The sequence below is a fragment of the Peromyscus maniculatus genome, chromosome 1 (genome assembly GCF_049852395.1).
Source record: "Peromyscus maniculatus bairdii isolate BWxNUB_F1_BW_parent chromosome 1, HU_Pman_BW_mat_3.1, whole genome shotgun sequence".
NCBI lineage: Eukaryota > Metazoa > Chordata > Mammalia > Rodentia > Cricetidae > Peromyscus > Peromyscus maniculatus.
Window position 1 is genome coordinate 145,180,458 of NC_134852.1, and position 21,825 is coordinate 145,202,282.

The 21,825-nt window shown below is 46.0% G+C and overlaps 1 protein-coding gene across 2 annotated transcripts in view; it reads left to right on the forward strand.

The window, feature by feature from the left end:
- Positions 1–21,825, forward strand: part of Dock1 (dedicator of cytokinesis 1) — a 516,862-nt gene that overhangs the window by 70,515 nt on the left and 424,522 nt on the right. Inside the window, exons 7-13 of one of the 2 annotated variants that reach the window (XM_015995837.3) lie at positions 2,676–2,811; positions 3,376–3,533; positions 4,832–4,913; positions 5,300–5,435; positions 13,553–13,625; positions 17,019–17,161; positions 19,449–19,574. In XM_015995837.3, the coding sequence (XP_015851323.1) occupies positions 2,676–2,811; positions 3,376–3,533; positions 4,832–4,913; positions 5,300–5,435; positions 13,553–13,625; positions 17,019–17,161; positions 19,449–19,574 (854 nt within the window). The remainder of the gene's footprint in view (positions 1–2,675; positions 2,812–3,375; positions 3,534–4,831; positions 4,914–5,299; positions 5,436–13,552; positions 13,626–17,018; positions 17,162–19,448; positions 19,575–21,825) is intronic. The other variant, XM_006976933.4, reaches the window with a different exon arrangement.

Here is a 21,825-nt window from a genome sequence, read left to right on the forward strand (position 1 = left end):
CGTCATAGCCTTTCCTACCTAGTACCTGTTTGCTTGTCTATATGATGTCAGAGCTACAAGAAGCCTTAAAAGTGACTAGGTCCTGTGTTTCCATATGCCTCTTTACCTCAGAACCACTTGGGGAGTTTTCACTATACTGAATGTGGGGACCCATTCCTGGAATTCTGAGTTCTGTTGTCTGGTGCTAGATAGAGAGCTCAGACTGCTGTTCCGGCAGTGGGCAACTTAAGGGTGTGTAGTCCACACCCTTCCCCATTTCTACACCTGAGAATGTGGAGGTGAGAGCAGGACTTGCCTCTTGCCCATCAGCTCAGTGGATCCTGAGGTGAACCATAGGACCTTTCTGTAATAACTGAATTATTGCATAATTTTGTTTCCTGGTAATCCCCCCTTCTCCATGTGTGAAAGTTTCCTAATGTCCCATTATGTGTGACTTTATTTTTTTATTTTCACCTCCAAGGCCAGAGAGATTCCAGGTATAGGATATTAGATACTGTTTCAATGAAACCCATTACAAGACCCCCTGCTTACAAAAGCAAACCTTTGGAACTCTGATTTAATTTTCTATTGGAGAAGGCTGTTTTTGAAGTCAGGTTCAGAGACCACCTGCTTCATCTGGCTGCAGGAAACAACCTAAGTACATTACACTGTGGAACAATCTTGTTAAGACAGAAAGTGTTTCCAAATGTAATTTACTGCTTTGATAGGAAATACAACCTTATTAAGACAAGTTTGCCTGAGGACTGCAGGCCAGTATTCCTCTAAAGCGCGATGCTCTCTACTGATCTTCCTATTTCCTCTTTTAGAAAGTGTAGTCGTAATAATAATAATAATAATAATAATAATAATAATAATACAAATACAATAAAAGTGGAGGATGTTTGAGTTTAGGCTGGTCTTGTCTTTTGGGGAGCAGTTTGTTGTTCTCATCATTATCACTTATGCATTCTTCCTTTTCCCTTTAACCTGAGCAGGGGTGGGGTGGTGAATGTCCCGGGAACTGTGGAAAATGTGGTCGAGGTCATGTTCTGTTTCTCTACAAAGATGGTCATGTAAAAGACCACACACACACACACACACACACACACACACACACACACACACACGGAGACAAACATGCACATGCCTACACTCAGATATACCCAGACAGTTCCACAGCCACACTTACCCATAGAAACCTGCATGCACATCCGGACACACACAGAGATACAGAGACATGCACACACTGATTTCATGGGGAGATGTCCAGCCCCTTCTTTAGACCCTTTGCCATCCGACTGGGACTAGTCTCTAACTTTGTTACAGTTAGACCAACACTCCTCAGCAGAACTAGCTATGTATTGATTGCAGAGACCAATGCACACTGGTTGATGTGACCAGCTACCTTATATGGTGGTGGTAGTGTGGCAAGAACATGTCCATGCCATCTTCCTTACTCTTTAGATGTTTGGTCTCAGTCACATAACTAGTTTCACTGCACGTTGGTTTCCTTTTTTTTTTGTGAAGTGGGTCTAACTAGGCTTTCTGTCTGGACTGAGGTGATAATGACGTCACATGATACCCATGGCAAACTGGCAAAGGGTGTAGCTGGAAGTTTTCTCCTATGTCCTGCCCGGCTCCTGGGTCCTTGAGGTCTCACAGCCACTCAGACTCAAATGAACACACAGAGGCTTGTATTAATTATGAACTATATGGCCTATTGGCTCAGGCTTTTCGCTAGGTAGCTCTTACATCTTAAATTAACCCATTTCTATAAATTTATACTTTGCCATATGGCTTGTGGCTTACCGGTATCTACATCTTGTTTCTCATGGTGGCAGCTGGCAGCGTCTCCTCAGCTCTCTGTCTTTCTCCTTTCTCCTCTCTAGTTAGAATGTCCTGCATAATCCTATTTTGCCTCGCCATTGGCCAAACAGCTTTATTTATCAAGCAATCAGAGCAACATATTTTCACAGCACCCGAAAAGACATTTCCCCATCAAAAAGGCTTGATCTGTATCTTCCTTGAGGGGGCCTCACCAGGTATGGCCTGTAGGGCCTAGTGGTTGGGCCTCCAGTGTTGACCCATACCACCCACTTACTACTATTGACCATGCCCACACAGTGCTGACTACACAACATTGGCCTCACCCACATCAGAGCTGACTCTACCCATACACCATTGACTTCATTCACACAATGCTGCTGATCCCGTGGTATTGGTATTGACTTTTAGAGCAGGGTCAGAGCTGGGAGGAGTTGGTCAGATTTGAGAGGTTTTGCTTTGTTAATGAGGTGTGTTATAGAGATAGCTAGTGAGACCTTGCAAGGCTTTCTGCCCTCATGTGCCGGTGCAAGATATGCATGTTCAGGGTGCAGTAGTGAGCGCTGATTGGCCACACCTTCCACAGCTATTAGTCACGCACACTTCACTTGCAGTTTGAAGATCTGTGAGTTCTGATTGGAAGGTGAAGGCTTTATTGAAAAGGCAGGCAACTCTGAGTAATTCTCATTCTCCCATTGTGACCCATTTTGAGTTATAGAAAGCAGGGCCACAGAATGACGTTTCCTGATATTTGTGGACGAGTCCCAGTCTCTGAGGCATTTTCATGGGCTCAGCGGCTGAGGCTGACATAGTGCTAGGGGATTCATTCCCTTGGTTCATCCTCTCTCCACTCTGGATTCTTGGTATTCTAGAATTCTTGATTTGGACCTGGTGGTGAGGGATGAAGATGGGAACATTTTGGATCCAGAACTGACTAGCACCATCAGTCTCTTCCGAGCACACGAAGTAGCTTCTAAACAAGTGGAAGAACGGCTGCAAGAAGAGAAGGTGAGTTTGTGTCTTCAACGTGTGCTTTGCACGGGGGTTGTGTTTCTTAGCAACTGCATTGAGTTTTAGAGGATGTCAAGGAAGCACAGAATGGGTGCTAAAAAGACCCCACCACCACCACCAAAAAAAAAAGCAAGTGCCCAGTGTGTTTCAGAAAAGGAGGAGTGGGATGAAGCCAAGTGGTATGACACCACTTACTAATTTAGCAAGTGTTGGTCAGGTATCTGCCGTATTCCAGAGACTGGGGACCTAGTGAAGAGTCAGACACAGATTCCTTGGTGGCATCATCCTAGCGAGAACCCTAAATTAAAGCTAGCCGCTAATCCAGCAACCAGTTTGGTGATAGGACACTTGGACGGCCCATGGCCTTGCGAACACTCAGTCTGTGCTGCTTCAGGATGGCTGTGTGGTTTGAGAGCACGCAGTGGGGACACAGAGTGACTGAGCAGCATGGCTGAGTGGAGGCAGGTGGCGGTACCTCTTCCCTCTTCTATAGGGGACTAAAAAGAGCAAAGGGCTATCATCCAGGTTACTCACATTGGCTTTCTCGATTTCTGTTTGTAGTCTCAAAAGCAGAATATGGACATCAACAGACAAGCAAAGTTCGCAGCAACCCCGTCTCTGGCCTTGTTTATTAACCTCAAAAATGTGGTTTGTAAAATAGGAGAAGATGCCGAAGTCCTCATGTCTCTTTATGACCCCATGGAGTCCAAATTCATCAGGTAGGCGACTTTAGTTACTTTCCTCATTGCTGTGACCAAAATCCCCAACAAGAAGCATCTTCATCAGGAAGGCTTTATTCTGACCCACACTGTGGGGATGTGGTCTAGCATGGTCATGTCCTGGCAGTGGAAGCAGCCCTCAGCTGAAGTAAATGTGCTGATTAGGGTTTTGTCAACTTGACAAAAAATCTAGAGTCATCTGGGAAGAGGGAATCTTTAATTGAGAAAATCCCTCTATCATGTCCTGTAGGCTAGTCTGTGGTGCGCTTTCTTGATTGATGACTGATGTGGGAGGGCCCAGCCCACTGTGGATGGTGCCACCTGTGGGAAAGTGGTCCTGGCTCACATAGAAAAACAAGCTGAGGAGGCAATAGAGAACACGGTAGTAAGCGATGTTCCTCCATGGCCTCTGCCTCAGTGCCTGCCTCCGAGTTCCTGCTTTGAGTTCCTGCCCTGATTTCTGGTCAGGAAGGACTGTAAACTGTAAGATGAGATGAGCACTTTGCTCCCCATAGCTCTTCAAGTCCTGCTGCTTATCACAGCCATAGAAAGCCAATGAATTTACCCTTCAAGCATCACCTTTGGGTTTTGCAAACTTTTGGTCTAGGAATGTCTTCTGTGACATTTGCCTCTTTGCTGTTTCTCTAAGCTGGTTGGCTAGTATATGTCACATGAAGACTCATAATAAATATCTGTTGAGCAAAAATACTGTCAATACATTGGTCCTCAGTAAAACTTTCTCTTTATCCTGATGAAAAAATTATGAGTAAACTATGTGAAATATGTGCGTATCTATGTATATCTATGTATCAACACTCCCATACTTTCACTTGAACTATCAAAATTTAAACGTAGTATTTGTAGGAAACAGAGCACACAGGTAATTTTTATTCTCATTTCTGGTAAGTGCTTTCTTTAATTTTGATGGAGATGCAGTTTGCATTTTATGGCTTACTTCGCTTTTCAAAGGCTCTGAATTAAATATGCATTGTTCCAAATTGAGTACACAGCTCTGTATTGTTGTCATTCTGAATGCACAGAGAAGCTTTTCACATTATAAACATTGAGATGTCATTCTCAAATATTTCTGTTACACGGATAACCCATGTTGTAGAAAGGGAAAGGGCTGTTCCTTCAGTGCCTACTTGGCAGAGTCTCTCTTGTGACCTCAGTGTCTATAAACTCACAGTCAGGTGCATAACGGACCTCCATGTTGTTAATTATGAGGCCTTATGGGATACACTGGGTACCTGTCTGTGTTTGGAAGATTAATTTGCTTTTTTTTGTTTTTTTCAAAGTGAAAACTACCTGGTCCGTTGGCCAAGTTCAGGATTACCGAAAGACATCGATCGGTTACATAACTTGCGTGCTGTGTTTACGGTGAGTCCATCCATGCCCGTGGGCTGAGTGTCATTGTGTCCTGCTCTTCTGACTGTTTTAGGGAGACTGAGGGCCTGGGGGTGGCTGTGACACCAGCTAATCCAGGAATCACTGAGCCCTTTTTGGAAGTTCTGAGCTTTATCTTTGTTTACCATCACTATGAGGGAGATTACTTCTTCTGCCCGGAACCTGTCTCTTTGGCTCATGTCTTCAGTTCACTTAGCCAAGTGTCTGCTGTTCCTTTATTTCTTCTTGTCATGTGAATAACATTAAAATATCTTAGCTGGTCTGAGAACGGACTCTCGGTCCATTTTTACGTCCTTTTCAATTGGACTTGGGTTGAATCATGGTTCTCCATAATAATTTAAGGAAATTATTATTTCTAGGATCTTGGAAGCAAAGACCTGAAAAGGGAGAAAATCAGTTTCGTCTGCCAGATCGTCCGCGTTGGTCGCATGGAGCTGAGGGACAGCAACACAAGGAAGCTGACTTCTGGGCTGCGGCGACCTTTCGGCGTGGCTGGTAAAACCCATGTCCCTGTTTTTCCTTGAGAGTTTCAGACCGTTCAGTTTGAGGAAGGACAGCGGGACCACTTTGATTTATGCACTTGGCTGCTGGAGATGAAACAATGTATTAGTTCTTTTTTCTACAGTTTGGGGCCCGGCTTGCTAAGTCTACAATGCTTCAGATTCAGATTCAATCCAGTGTAGTTTGAAAGCAGATCCCAGCTTTTACTGGGAGAGACACTGAATCACTTGCCCACACTGTGGAGAAGTCAGCACTGGGGGGCTTGCTGGGCTCAGTGCTTGATGCAGTAGTGGGCAGGCACAGCCTGGCTCTATGAGGATGCAACACAGCCAGCGTCCCCATCTCTGCTTGGTGTTGGTGGCTGTAGAAGAAAGTGAGGGCCTGGTTATCTGTGTCGAGGAAGGATAAGTGTCCCCACTAGGTGATTTCTTTCCACATTGTCAGTGGCTTTCTTCATAATGGGGAGAAGCAGTTTTCTTTGTTATAGTCGCAGGGGAATTTTTTCACCCACTTCTCTGACTTCAATGTCCCTGGTTTTTAGGAATCCTGTTGTTCTAGTTTCATCCTGTTGCTGTGATAAAACACCATGACCAAAAGCAACTTATAGAGGAGAGAGAGAGAGTTTATTTGGCTTCCACTTGCAGGTCACAGTCCATCATGTTTGGGAAGTCAAGGCAGTTCAAGTCAAGAAGTTCATGGCAGGACCTATGGAGCACCTGCTTGCTAGCTCATCCTCTGGCTTGCTTATGCTTATGTTCAGCTAGCTTTCTTATATAGCTCAGGGAATGGTAACACTCATAGTGGGCTGGGCCTTCCTATTTTAATTATGAATCAAGACATCCCACATAGACATATCCTCAGACCAACCTGATAAAGGAAATACCCACCTGAAACACCCTTCTCAGGTGTTCTAGGCTGTATCAAGCTGACAGTGCTAAGCAGGACACCTAGAATCAGTATATGGGGAGAATTCTTGACTCTTGATACCTAGCTCTTATTTCTTGTACAGACAGTGATCAAAGACAGTCTTTGCTTGGCTACCAGGAAACTCAGACTTAAGTTTTACTCTATTAAATAGACTTTTATTTTCAGAAAATTTGTAGGCCCTGGAAGAATTAGGCTGGAAAAACAAACAGCTTCCATACACTTTACCCAGCTCCCAGCATCCTCCTCATCTGTATCACCAGTGATTGTTATGTTTATGACAGACATTGAACATATGTAGATGTAACAGTCTTATTCAATAAGAAACAGAACTAAATGCAGAGTTAATAGCCCAAGAGGTCAGAGCAGTAGCTAAGAGCTGATACTAAAAAAACCTTTCTTACCCTTCACTCCTGCTGTTGTACTTCCCCTCAGAAAGAGACCTACTTCCTGTGTATCTGTCTTTTTATTGACTTTCTGTTCCGCCTTCTCATTGGTTGTAAACCCAACCACATGACCTCCTCATCACTGCCTGTCTATACAGACCTCCAGGTCTTCTATGGTTGGTATTGAAATTAAAGGCGTGTGTCTCCATGATGGTGGTGTCCTTGAACACACAGAGATCTGTCTGTCATGTGACAGGGATTAAAAGTGTGTGCCACCACCTCCCGGCTACTGCTATGGCTTGCTATTAGCTCTGACCCCCAGGCAACTTTATTTAGTAACATACAATTAAAATCACATTTCAGTACAAATGAAATATCAACATAAACATATACTATGACCTTCCCTAGAGTCTATAGTTTACAGGGACATTTGGCATTGGCATTGTGTGTTCTGTCAGGTTGTGTGTGTGTGTGTGTGTGTGTGTGTGTGTTTACATGTCCGTGTGTGTGTGTGTACATATGAATGTGTGTGACTGTGGACATCAGAGGTCAAAGGTAGATGTCTTCCTCAATCACTTGTTTGACACCTTCTTGTGAATTTATTTGTGTATTTTATGTATATAGATGCTTTGTCTGCATGTACATCTGCATACCAGAAAGAGGGCTTTGGATCTCATGAGCTTAGAGTTATAAATGGTTGTGAGCCACCACCATGTGGGTGCTGAGAATTGAACTCAGGACCTTTGGGAGAGCAACCTGTGCTCTTCCTTAACCACTGAGCCAACTCTCCAGCCCCAACTTGACACCTTCTTTTTCAGACAAAGACTCTCACTGAACTTGGAACTCATTGCTCTGTGAATCGAGCCCTAGGGGTCGACTTGTGTCCCCCCACCCCAGCTCTCTTACAGCCACACACCACCATGGCTGACTTTTCTGTGGGTGCTGGGACCACACTGGCCCTCATGCTTGTGTGGCAAGCGGCTTACCTAGTGAGTCATCCTTCCCAGCCCTGTTCTATGAGTTCTGACACATGAATAATGGCAGGTGTCCACCATCCCAGTCATAGACCTGGAGAAGTCTGTTGAACTGTTGGGCTCTCCAATGGGCTGTCCCGGTGGCTTTCTTATCCACGGTGAGATGTTGAGGGTGGGCTTGCTCTCTCAGGTACCCCGGGGAAAGTTGGCATTTCCCTCCCTGAGTCCTTGGACAGACCCTGTAACTTTCTCCTATTTCCCCAAGCCTGTAGCATCATTTTCATGTTTAGCTGAGACACTTGTGATCAGAACTTTCCTTCCCTTGGTCCACCTGCAGGATGGTTTTAGGGAAACTCTGTAGTTTTTGTCTCGGGGTGTTTTAGTTTTTCCCAAGGCCATGAGAGAGATCTGTGACATGATAACACAAGTTACATCTTAGGGCATGGATATCGCAGGTTCTCTGGTTATTAGATCTCTGGAGAGATCCTGCTGATATGTTCCTGTGAGGGCATTGTTAGATTTCTGAAAGCAAAGATTTAGCCTGAGGCAGACAGTCTCACTCTCTTTATATTAAAATGGGGATTGTCCTAGCTTTTTCTGGCTTGGTTGTGATGTTCTGGGAAGTCCTGGGGGATGAAGCATGGGCAGATACTTGCTGGTGTTACTGTGGCTCCTCCGTGCCTTAACATGCTTTCCATTTGCTTGGTGGAGTCTGGTGTTGGGTCACAGCCTCTCTGTTCCTGGTCTTCTCTGGAGCCAGAGCCTAGAGTCTGTGCTGGATTAGGGCTGGCAGATATGATAGTCCTCTGTCCTTCGAGTTGCCCTTGTGTTAAGTCAGAGGGCATCTGGTCCACTGTCTTGTCTCAGGTACTTAGATCTCTGGTTGTGAGGCCATCACGGTCGCATCTCCTGATGCCTGCCGATCACTGCGATGCTTACTTCCATCCCTGGTAACCCACCTGGACTGTTCTTCGAGCCTTTCTTCTTGGATCTCCTCTGTCTGGTTCTCTGCAGGCTCAGGGCTGCTGGAAACCAGCCTGAGACCAACTCTAGCCCCTCTGGCCTGTTTCTGTCTGAATTCTTGAGAGATGAGCCTCTTCCTCTCTGCTGTCTGATTGGCTGGTGGAACCTCGCATCTGATCTGGTGGAACCTCGCTGTGATATTCCCACATGAAGTGCTACAGAGGCCTTTGGAGGCAGTTGTATCATCCGTAGTCTGGATGTGCAAATGTCCATTCCCATGGCCTCTGAGAGGGACCACTGCTGCTTTTACAGAAACCCAGTAATTGCCTGCCTTCTCAGGCTCAGTGCAGGCTCCTTTGTGTTGGTCCCCAGCACCTAGCACTCTGGCCTCTGCAGTCACCTGAGGACCAGTTCTCTGAACTGATATCTGGAGCTTGTACTTCTATTTCCTCCTGCTCTTTGCTCTCTGCCCTGAGACAGAGGGTGAACACTTTATCCTATGCTTTTACTATGCAGACTTAAAAAAAAAATTGATTGGCACATTGCAGTGCCCCAGCCTGCCCTGTCCCCTCCTTATGTGTTGGTATTCAGCACCGGGCATGTTCTCCTTTCCTGGGCCAGTCTTCTCACTCCCCAGAGAGCAACGCCCCCTTCCAGCCACAGGTTTCCATTCTTTTTAGGGAACCCCTTCTTCATACCTGAAAAGGGAGACTCACTCTTTGGTAATGAGATTCTGCCCATTCATATGCAGCTCTGTGTCCACGTGCACAAATTTAATTTTGAGGATTTTTCCAGAACAATCTCTGCTCGTCTGTGTCAACAGAGCCGGTACTTGCGAATGAGAAAGGCATTCATGCACCTTTAAGCCCACAAGTTTTAGTCTTTTATTGAAAACAATATGTCGCCATCATTTCTGTTAAAATATTTGATAACAGGAAAGTGATTGGCAGTGGTGGGAAAAAGCATGGAAATTTTATGGAAAAAGAAGGATAATTAAATAAATCATTCATAATTTGACACAGCCACACAGCCAGGGTATTACATCAGTTTCTTGGTGTGCTTTTTTCTAACTTCTCCTTGCTTTTGTGGGAAAACCTGGCCAGGGGATCAGGCCTGGGTTGTGCCATTATCCTGTGTGCAGCCCTGGGTTCAATGCCCCGTTTGATAGAGATATGTAAGACAATGGCGGCAAAACACTAGCCAGTGTTAGGACGTACAGTGTCCAGTTTGTTTCTTCACTGACCCGTTCCATGTCTTGGCTTCTTTTTACCAGCTTCACTATTTGTAGTGTGTTAGTGTGCACTTCTTACACGGTAAAACTCTCAGCATTATTATGGATGCTTCCATTTGTAAATCAGTGTTTAAGAGTTAGAGGTTTGGGGGCTATGATCTATAGTTGTGCACTCACATTAACAGTCCTTTTACCTTGGGGGTTCAGGGGGTTCAGCTTCGTGGTAGAGGTGTTTGGTGAGCGGTCTTGAACCCAGGCACCCAACTGACTGCATATAGGGGAAGTCGCTCTGTTGAGGTTGTTCACTAAGAGAGTACGAGGTCCTCGGTGTCTCCGGTTTTGTGCCCACATGATGTGGATACGTTGCATTGACGTGTCATGTCATCAATGGCTGTAGCTGCAGGTCCATCTTGCTCCCTCTCTCTTGGAGCCTGCTCCTCCCTCCCTCTTGCCTCCTGCTCCCTTGTGCTGTAGTCCTGATCCTCCATTGCTGTCCTCCTCTTTGCATCCCTGCCCTCTGCTGTACCACTGTTCCTGGGTCTGCCGTTCCCTTACCCGTGGACATGATCACGTTGACTGCAGCCAGACTAGACACTTTGGGCAATGCTTTCTTTCCCTGTTTATAACACAGCATACCCCTCTTCCCTGGTGGAGACCTCATGCCGGCAGGATGTAGAAACCCAGGGCTGGCAGTTTCATGTTCTCTTTTGGCAATGGCTATCTGTGGTGGATAGCTTCAGTTGTCAACTTGACATAACCTAGAATTACCTGAGAAAAACTATCTAGAACAAATTAGCCCATGGGCATGTCTAACAGGGATAGTTTTGGTTTTTCATTGATGAGGGAATAGCCAGCCCACTGTGGGTTCCTTAATGATATGACAGAAGCAAGCAAGCATGCATGCAAGCGAGTAATCAGGCTTGCATGCCCTTTTTGTTTTGTTGCTGCTCTTGACTGTGGGTATGCTGTGATTAGCTGTTTCTAGCTCCCGCCACTGCGACTTCTCTGCTATCGTGGACTATAACCTGGAATAGTAAGCCAAGAAAACCCTCTCTCCCCTTTGTTACTTTTTGTTAGGGTATTTTTTATCACAGCAACAGAAATGATGCTGGGAAAGTGTCTTTCCCCATCCAGACCACAGTGAGGTCTTCCTGGGCACAGACCTTGGCATGGATGAGCCCTGAGGAAATTCTTGTGCCTTCAAGGCTTGCTCATCGGGCTTAGGTGGACCCAGAGGTATAGTCCTTGGTTAATAGCAAGCTGGACAAAGGCTGTTTCCCATACGTGTATTTGCCCTCAGCTCCTCTCTTGCTTCTTTGATGCGTGTTCCTGCAAATTCTTGCTAAGCCTAAGTGTGTTCTGGGGCAGGACTCTGGAGACTTAGCAAAGGCATCAGATAATCTGGAAGAGCTACAGTTAGCTGATGAGATGTGACCCATGATAGCGGGGTCTCCAGGGAACTAAGAAAACCACCCAAGTGGTATGAGTGGATGGTCTGATGAGTTCAGCCTGACTGTCCTGGATGTGACTGTTTGAGTGAAAAATCAAGAAACTAGGTGTTTCTTCATTATGAGCTGATGGTGAAAAGATAGACTTGGGAACGTGTGCTTGTGACATTAGGTGAATGCTGGATCACTGCTGTGAGTCCCCTGCCAAGTGAAGACCTGATCTTTGCCAATATCTCTTCTCAGCAGTTGTTAGCCAGTGCTCCAGTTATCTGGGATGTGCTTACCTGCATCTCTGTACACACGTGTTGGTTCTTAGTCCAACAGTCCCATTGTTTCAGTGGACTGTGTGTTAGTTTTTCCCATGACTTCCTGGGCTCTGCCATGATAATCAGGAGATGGGAGTGCTGCCTTTCTCCCACTACAGACCTTTATGCTTGCTGGGTGTCATAGTTACTTTTGTTGTTGTTATGAGAAATACCCTACATGGTGGCAGAAGTAAGGAAGGGGTTATTTTGATTGACAGTGTAAGGATACAGCCTGCCACTATGGGGAAATATCACGGCAGTAGAAGAAATTGGAGGCTGCTGGTCATATTGTTTCATAGTCAGAAAGCAAGAAGACAGATAGGAAGCGGGGCCACGCTATAAAACCTCAAGGCCCACTCCCAGTGGCCCCTTATTTCAGCAAGGTTCCGTTTCTTAAGAGTTTCACAACCTGCTGGGGACCAAGTATCAAGTACATGGGACTGTGGGAAACTCTTCACGTTCATACCACAGAATTGACGGTGGTCGTGTAGAAATGAACCTTACCCACAGTTTCAGTAAGGGAAGCTACTCACTAGGAAAGAACTGTGGCGCTCTTTTCGCCAGGTGTGGGGTAGAGAAGGGACACCACAGACTACCTGTCCAGTTCCCTCTAGAGTTTTCTAGCTGTGCTTGACATGGCCAAAGTCATGGTTACGTGGTTAAGATGATAGTGGAAAGTTACTCTGAGTAAAGCCCAAGCCTAGCCCTGAATGCTGCCAGGGCTAGGCTCTCTTTTAAGGTCGAGATTGTGCCAAGCTTTTCCAGGGATTTCAGTGAGCCTGGACCACCCCAGTGAAGGCAAGATAATGAAATGAAGGGAGCCAAGGTGGGGAGATGGAGGTGTTGGACCCGTGGCTTTGGGATGTCTTTTCATTTTTGTCAATGTGCTTCTGTTTCAACTGTCAGAAGGTAACTGATGGTCAGCCTTGAGTGTCCCACTGACCCAGACACCAGCTCTTGGTGACTGGTACCACTTTGTAATTAGTTAGTTATATATAACTCGTCTCAGTTACTTTTCTCATTGCTATGAAAAAACAAAACAAAAACAAAAACAAAACCAACCCAATAAGGAAGCAACAGCAACATAAGGAAGCAAGCGTTTATTTTGGCTTACAACTCGGGAATACAGTCTGTCATGGTGTGGATGGCATGGGAAGGACAGTGGGAAGGCAAGGACGCAGGACTGTGAGGTAGCTGCTCACATTATATCCTTAGCTGGGAGCAGTGAGAGATGAATGCTGGTGCGCAGCTCACTTTCTTTCTTTTAACCATCTAGGACCCCAGCCCATGGAATGGCCAGTCTTCTCACCTAAATTCACCTGATCTAGACGATCCCTCACAGGCATGCCGGGAAGCTGACTGAATTTAGTTAATCTCTTCCAGGCGTGCCTGGAGCCTTGTCTCCTATGGGACTCCAGATCTGTCAAGTTGACAGTATTAACTGTCACCGGGTGCTATGTTGTTATGAGAAGGCTAGCCGCTTGCCCCAAGTGCCGTTTAAAATAAAGTTAAGTGGGTGAAATGAATAGAAAAGCAGTTCCTCATCACACTTGCCCCTGCTTGGGTGCCCAGCAATGCAGAGAATATCTCCTTCATGTAGGAGTTTGTGTTGGACAGCAGATCTCTAGAGTGACCTCTGGGGAACAGGCAAAGGAAATTATTCGGTGGAATTGTGCTATTTGAGTTCCTTGCCCACTGGGGCCAGCATGTTCAGATGACTTAATCAATCTGTCAAGCATTGCAGAATAACAAACTTACGTGTGTGAAGAGTCTACCATATGGCTCATGCCGGAACACAGTCTGCTCTTCCTTTGTTTTTGACTTTCTATAGTGGTGGCACTTAAGTCAAAACAACCCTTTCTGTTCCTTCCTTTCCCCAGTGATGGACGTAACAGACATAATAAATGGAAAAGTAGATGATGAAGATAAACAACACTTCATTCCCTTCCAGCCGTAAGTATGAAATAATTCGGTCCTTAACCAGATACAACATGAAAACCCCGTAGTTAATAATTCACCACTAAGGTTATTTGTTAAGCCCAAGTCAGGATTCATTTATTTTACAATAATATGAAATCTGTTTAGTCACTGCTGTGGCACATGGAATCAGGGACTGTGAGGACGATGGAATAAGGTTTGTGTATGGTCCCGAGAGCTGATGTTCCTTGTAGTCCCAGAATTACCTTATCAGTAGAAGAATTACAATTCTGCTCTGAGCGTGTTTCTTTACATAATCGATTTATTCTTGTGGCAATTCACATTTTCAAAATACAATACTTTCAAATTCATCACAAGAGGTTGTAGCTTTTGAAAATAGAAACCAAACAAAGTAATGATGAATTCTTTTGTAAAGCAAGAAATAACACCTTAAAGCCTGTAATCAGGCTGCTGATTTGTCTGCCTTGGTTTTTTCTCAGATGAGCAGGTTTGGGCTTTTCCTTTTTTTTTTTTTTTTTAAAGGCTTTGTCCACTTCTGACCTGAGGTCTTTAGAGAGGGGACATGGGGGGAAGCACTTGGGGCCAATTTTCGAGATTATTCTTTGATTTGAAGCTAACACCTGTGGGCAGGGTGATTGAAGGGAGGGTGGGTCTTGATCAGGGCCACTCCTGCCTCAAGGAGGAGGAAAGAGAATGGGGTGCTTTGGGTTGATTGCAGAGACAGCCTCCTCTGGGGCCTGACTTCCCAGGAGGGTAAGTGCTTGGGGTTAGGGTGACCTGCCCCGGGACTCTGCAGTTTCCTGTTTACGCTTTCCTTTTCCAGTGTGTTTCTATTCAAAGCCTTTTAGGCTTAAGGTGAATTTCACTTTTGCAGGTTTACATTGCTTTGGAGGTGCTGGCTGAGGGAGGCTGAGCTCTGGGAGGCTGGTGATAATGGGTGTCTGAAGGAGCCCTGTCCTGGGGAGGACAGGAGACATGGTATGGGCTTCTCTTGCCCCATGTACTCTTCATGATGGGCCACCCCCATTCCCTGCAGACTTGAGAATCACTTGTTTGAGATGGCTGCAGTGTGGCTTTTCTGTGCATTTAAAAAAAAATACTTTTTCTCATGCAGTTCTATAGAAGATTTTGCATCTTGTTGCATGGAGAGTTGCATTAAAGTCAGTATTATATAGCCTGAAGTTGGGCTCAAACCATGTGTTTCACCACACACAATTGGAGGCAGAGGTCTCTGGTGGCTTAAATGCTTTCCATTTGCTTTTCTGTCTGGTCTGCTAACCACTAGCCCCATGTGGCTCTTCATATTAATTACAGCTGCGTAGAATTAAAATGTAGCCCTTCAATCACATCGGTCTGTTTCAAGTGTTTATTGCCATGCAGGGCTGTTGTTGCCATATTAGATAGTGTCTTGGTTTCTTTTTCTGTGCCTGTGATAAAATACCCTACACAAGCAACTTAATGGGAAAAGGGTTTTTTTAAACTCAGTGTTCAAGGTTATAGTCCATCATTGGAATGCATACTTATGCTTAGATCACCTTCTCTATTTTATACAGTTCAGGCTCCCAGCCAGGGAATGGTGCCACCCATAATGGGTGGGTCTCTCACCTCAGTTAAAGCTGTCAAGATGACTCCCGCCCCCCATGCATGCCCAGAGTTCCATCTCTCAAGTGATTCTATGGTCTGTCAGGTTGACAATAAACATTAACCATTGCAGATGGTGTATAAGTGCCCATTTCCATCTCTGTAGACAGTTATAATAGGTAATCCCACTCATGGCAAGAGTATATAATAACATTCTATAGAACCCAGAAGCCCATCTCTGTAGACAGTGATAATGGATAATCTCACCCATGGCAAAAGTATATAGCAGCATTCTATAGAACCTGGAAGCTTCTTTAGCACACAAGGGAATATTCCCATCCTGGAACATGGCTGATACAGTGGTAATAAACAAAAAACACCATTGTGATATTATAATACTCAAGTTACTTTTTTTCCTGTGAAAATTGACAGGGTGCCCTACTGTTCCCAAAGCTTCAAATTCATCAAGACCACAGGGTTTAGGAATACCCAGTGGTCCTATTAAGTGATTTTCTATATCACTTATTTTTTCCCTCTGAAGGTAAACAAGACAAAACAACAAAAACATCAAAATGAAACCCCAAACAAAACACTAGCTTTGAGTATTATCGAAAAGTCAGAGAAACGATTTATCAGGTTCTCCCTGGACCTTTAAGATCACCTGCATGTTGCCACCACGCTTTCCTATCTGGTAATGGAAGGTTACTTTAAACAATATTAGGGCACACTCACCTGTTGTCAGCTGTGAGTCTTGCTTATCTAGAGGACGATGGCTGCACAGATTAATATCTGCAGTGATAAAAGAAAAAAGTAGCATGCTTCTAATAGCAAAATAAGCCTGGAAACTATTCTTTGGGAAATGTCATGCTAATGAGAACGTTTTTTGCTCCATTAAAATGGATTTATCGCCTCACAGGGTTGGTTTTAGGGAGGGAAACAGTGTGCATTCTCTTTCTCTCTCTCGTTCATCTCTTTTTAACTTGGTGAAATAAATTACAACAGCTTTCAGCTCCTTTGAGTTGCTTGGCTCAAGTGATGGATGACATAGTCCTTGTTCCTAGAATTGATTTTCAGCGTTCCGTACCTGATGTATGTTTTTGCACTCTTTCCCCATTGTGCTTGGTGGCACTGCACAGTATTTCTCATGGTGCGTGTTGCCTGTGCTCGCCACTCTCACATGCATGGGCTCATGGGCCTGAGAACACTGGTAGCCTGTATTTTGAGTGATGTCCAGGGTTCAGCATCCAGACACGGTGACCATTAATTCTTATTCTCCAGGGACTGGGTCACCTTCACATGTAGCTATTGGAGACTCTTTTGTGAACACACATTGAGGAACCAAAGGCAGGGCTTCTTATGTCATTAGGTTTGAAGGCTATCTGGGGGGAAAATAGGTTTTTTTTTGTTTTGTTTTGTTTTTTCCATTTTCTTCTTCATAGCACCTGGCCCTTGCCCCAGACTAGTTCAGTCCTATCCAAGTGGCACCCACGGCCATCAGTGTTCTTTGGAATGCAAGGCCTCTCAGCCACCTTACTCTCAGACCTGCCCTTTTGGACTGTCCATTAGCAATGGAGTGGAGCCCTGTCCATATGTTCCCTGGGAGTGGGGCGTCCTCCTTGGCTGGACTTCTCTCCTGTGGTTCACCATTTTCCTGATCGATGCTTTCCCTGTCTCTCTTGTCACCTATCCTGCCCTTTGTCTTTCGTTGACTCATGACGACTCTCTCATACTCGGTGGTGATGCTCTTTTGTGTCCCCCTGTTACTGTGACCCACGGGTCTCTGTGCCCCTTTGTCTCCTGTGGTCTTGGTTGCCCCATGCCCTCCAGGCTCGCGTTGGACGACGCCATTCGACACAAGCCGCTGAACATGTCATCCCGTTTCTCACCCAGGGTGGCAGGGGAGAATGACTTCCTTCAAAGTGTCATAAACAAAGTCATTGCAGCCAAAGAAGTCAACCACAAGGGTCAAGGTATGTATCTCTGTTGTTTCTCCTGGGGGCATGTAGGGAATCTAGGGTGAGGCTTTCTTGGTGGAACTTTTGGGACCGGGTGATTGCTTGTTCCTACTGAATGGGCAGGCTGTCTCACTGGTAGCCTTTGTAGGTTCCTGGGAGCCAGCCTCCCAGCTGAGTGCAGGAGAGCATGGGGAATGGGATGTGGCTGGGGCGATCTATGAAGAACCTAGGGCTGAGAAGCCGGGCAGCATGGGAAGCGGCTCCTGCCTTTGACTCCTCCTCTTTCCCATCATTCCCCTGTCCTCTCTTTTCTTACCCTTAACAAAATACTGAAAGGCTGAGGATGTAGCTCATTTGGTAGAGTGCCAACTGGGCATGCACGGGTTCTATCCCCAGCACCACATAAAATAGGCTTTAATGGTGCGTGCCTATAACCCTGGTAAGTGAGAGGCTAGGGGGATCAGAAATTCAAGGCCATCTTAGGCTATTCTCAACCCTGTGACAATAAGTCAAAACAAATAAGCAAGGAATTCAACAATTAAAATGAACCAAACCGAAATCTCACAATAACAGCGACAAAAAAAGCCATCAATGCAACTCCTGCACCAAACCCAAGGTCTCCCCTCATTCAATATCCCTTCCCTCTGGCATGGGTTCTTGTCTCCATGTTCTGTCACATTACTGCCAACAGTCTGTAATTGCCCCTCTGTCCCCGCAGGGAAGTGACTCCTTATTGTTTCTGTCATCCAAGTAGCCTCCTCACTCCTTCCTCCCACCCACCCCCACCCCCTTCCCCATCCTGCTTCTATCTTTTTAATATCACACTGACGTGTCCAAGCAGCTGACCTTCTGCTGGCGGAGCTAATGAATCAATCAGCTTTGGCTGGTGACAGTTGGCATTGGGCTGGCCAGGAGACCTGCCAAAAACCAACTGCTTATCAAGCCCCACCTCCTACATGGAGGAAAGTAAGTCACCTTCAGAAATTGGAGACTAACCCTGCTTTTAACATTAGGGAAAACCTATGCATCATATTGGTCCTTGATCTGGTGCACCACACTGTACTCAGAGGAGCTCAATGAACAGCTGCCCTCCACCTCCAGCCTTCCAAATTAACCCTTTCTATTGTCCCAAGCAGTGTTCATTGAGTCTGAAGAATGTTCTGGAAAAGGGAGGTCATACAAATCTCTGTAGTGAGCCTTGGCTTTACCCCGCTCTCTGGCCAACCCCACCTAGAATGTTCATGGATTATAGCCTTTGTACATGGAGCAAGTTTAAACTAAACCAGGCCCCACCCTAGATTACAGCTCTTGCCATTTGCCCTGTATTTGCAAACCACAGGGAATCTGAGGTCGGAGCTGATGCAGGGCCTGGCTACTCCCTTCCCCCTGGATCAGCAGCCCCTACCCCCACTGCATCTCCGGTTCCTTTGGTAGCATTCTCACACAGTGTGTTTATTACAGAATCACAGAGGAGAAATCGAAACGGTGTTAGGCAAACATCTAAACAGCCAGGCTCGTGGGTCATAGCCAGAATCTGTGAGCTGGACCGCAGTGGCATGGGCATCGGCTGGTACCTGGATGGGGCTAATAACGCTTTCTTTCTCCTCTCAACCCTGTGCTCCTTAGACTGTCACCTGGAGGAGGCTTTCAGTTGGGGGATGGTGCCAAGCACCTCCTAAGGGTCATGCCCACAGCAGGCACTCCCTCTGAGATCCGCCTTCCTTCTCTTCTCCTCTCCCTAGTCCTGAGGTTTTGACCCCCATGTTGGTCTTCCCTACCCCCTCCCCATTGTTAGGCTCAGATCCTAGCCTCCAGTAGCCTCTCCTGACTCAGTATTTTCCCTTTAACTTCCTCCTGCACCTGATGGGCTATTTTCACATCAGACCCCTGGCTCCCTTCTGAGCCCTTCTGGACATCCTCAGAGCACCATTGTCCTCCATATGCAGATCTCTATGGTGGGCACGGGTCTCTAAGTTTCTGCCTGCCCTTGTCAGCCTTCTGCCATAAATGCCACCTTCTGATTTCTTCTAAACTGAGATAATTCAAAAGAACTGTTTGTCCTTGGCACACATATGGAACACTCGCCGTCCATCCCATAGTCTTACTCTTTGATTTCACAGGCCAGGTCTGTACCTAGACCGAGTCTGTGCCCCTGCGCTGGGTGCCTCTTACCTGGACGTTTGCCTGAAGATTTGCCTATTTGTAATGCTGCTCTGTGGATTAAAAGTTTCTTAGCTACTGACATTGTTTTTAGTAACACACTTGTGGTAAACATGACTTAGGCAATCTTTCTTTTTTTCAGGTTTGTGGGTAACCCTGAAATTACTTCCTGGAGACATACATCAGATTCGGAAGGAGTTTCCTCACTTGGTGGACAGGACCACAGCTGTGGCCCGCAAGACGGGGTTCCCAGAGATTATCATGCCAGGTAAGGTTAGCCTCCCTCAGGGCCTTTGTTCTCCCTGCAGAGGTTGCCCGCCAGGAAGCGTGATGTGTGCAAAGCACAGTGATGTGCAAGAGTTCTTGCTGAGAGAGTAAGTTGAGCATGTGGCGAGTACTGTGTCAGGCTCAGGGTAGTTAATGAGTAACTTTAGTGTTCAGGGGCTGAGACCATACACAGTGATGGGACACATACTTGGTCCCTGGGCTCTCTGTAGGATTAGTTTCCCTCCAATGGCAAAGGTCACAGGTGGGGAGGCATGGATACCTTCCAAGCATGGGATTAGGTATTTGATCAAAGGAAGGAAGGAAGGCGGGTCAAACATCTGGGCCAGTGGCAGGTCAGAAGGATAATGCTTTCCTTGGGACCTGCTGGGTGGGGGGGTTCATTACCACGCTGATGTAGCTCAGGCTCAGTCATGTGTTTTAAGCTGAATGAACTGATATTTGGGTTATTTTTTTAACATTAATCTCTTATATTTAATGACACTGTTTGTAGTTTCTAAATAAAATCCATATCAATAATTTGGTACTATTATTGATATCCGCCCTTGGGACAAATATTCATTTTTATCTTGATGTACGATTTGGTTTGCAACTAATGTTCATTTGACTAGTCAGGGCTGGTCCACAGAAGGGTCTTGGGCCCTTAAAGATTGTGGTTGAACTAATTCCAATAAAAATTAAACCACAGCTCAACGTCACATGAGCAATGGGCATTGGAAATGGTGATTTCCCAGGTCAACAGGTGCATGTGGCCTTCTGTTGCAGGTCCCTACTGCTGTGTACTATGGTGAGAGGCATCTGGCTGCCCAATGTCCTGCTGGACACAGGCAATGATGTTCTTATTTCCTGCAACCATGGGATGTATGCTTCCCATTCTATTCACCTTTCAGGATTGGTGTGGGTTATTGGCTACTCTGTCTGCTGACATGACAGCTGACGGAAATGGGCTAGCCTGGGTGACATTGTTGCTCCCTGTATAGGTAGGGTATGTCAGTCTTATTCATGGAAATGAGCTGATTTGTGGACTTTCTGTTTATATTTGGAACTGAGATGCATCTTCATGGCTGCATTAGGATATCCTCACGTTTACAGGTGTCTCAATGTCGCTCCTCTTCTGTTGCTGAGGAAGGGTTTCTTTTAGCTCAGCATTCACAGTATAGTTCACATGATGGGGAAGTCGGGAGAGCAGGAGGATGAAGCAGCTGGTCACATTCATCTGCAGACTCAAAAGAGCAATGAACTCAAGCTAGTGCTCAGTTCCCTCTGTCTCATATGGTTCAGGAAGCCCTGCCTAGGGAGTGGTTCCACCCACAGTTAATATAGATACTCCCATATCAGCGTACATGATTAAGATAATCTCCCACAGGCATGGCCAGAGCCCATCTTCCAGGTAACTCTGGAGCCCGTCAAGATGACTCTGAACCCTAACCACCCCATGGGAAAACTGGGAATTTCCTGCTTATGCTGATAGGGTTTTCCTGGTAGTAGATAAGCTTGCAAAGTTAAATCCAGTTCTTCATTGTATCACATGATTGGCTTTTGGAGATCCATTGTTGGTTTTTGGAGAACCCATGCTGCTGCTGACCATGGTTCTGGTCAAGAACAAGACTCCTCATGCTGAGTGGCTGCTAGAGAGGCAGATCCTAGCTGGAGTGAATCCCCCTTGTTCTCTGTTGGGTGGGTAAGCACTAGCCAGGCGAGGGCACCAAGTCCACAGTGCCGTGTTCTTCTGTCAGACTCTCGTATTTAGTACAGGGGAACCTTTCATTATCCCTTTTCATCTGCCTTGGGAAGGCATGTATCTTTGGGTGGTAGGAGAGCCTGTGCTGCCGCACTCCTGCTGACCCTTCTACCTGCTCATGACCCATACTACCCTGGATCTGTGTTGAAGGATCCAAGTAGGGAAGAAGCTGAGTTATCCATGTAACTGCAAAGATGGAGACATCCAATCAAATCTTCGAACAACTAACTTCCTCCTCTAGTGAGTCCAGCCTTTGCTGAAGAAGGTCTATGTGGTGCCCTTCAGCGAGGTTTCTCCACTGCAAATAGTGTCCTTTTTGCTGTGATGACTCAGAAGCAAATCTCTGCAGGAATGGTGAACATAGGCGGGAGGCTGTGGGGCTTCATCCCCTGGAGGCCTTGTAGCCCGTGTTATTTCTCTGCCTGCCGAGGTTTTTAGGACCCTTTTAGAGCCCTCAAATAAAAGATTATGGTTTCAGGGGCTAGGGAGAGAG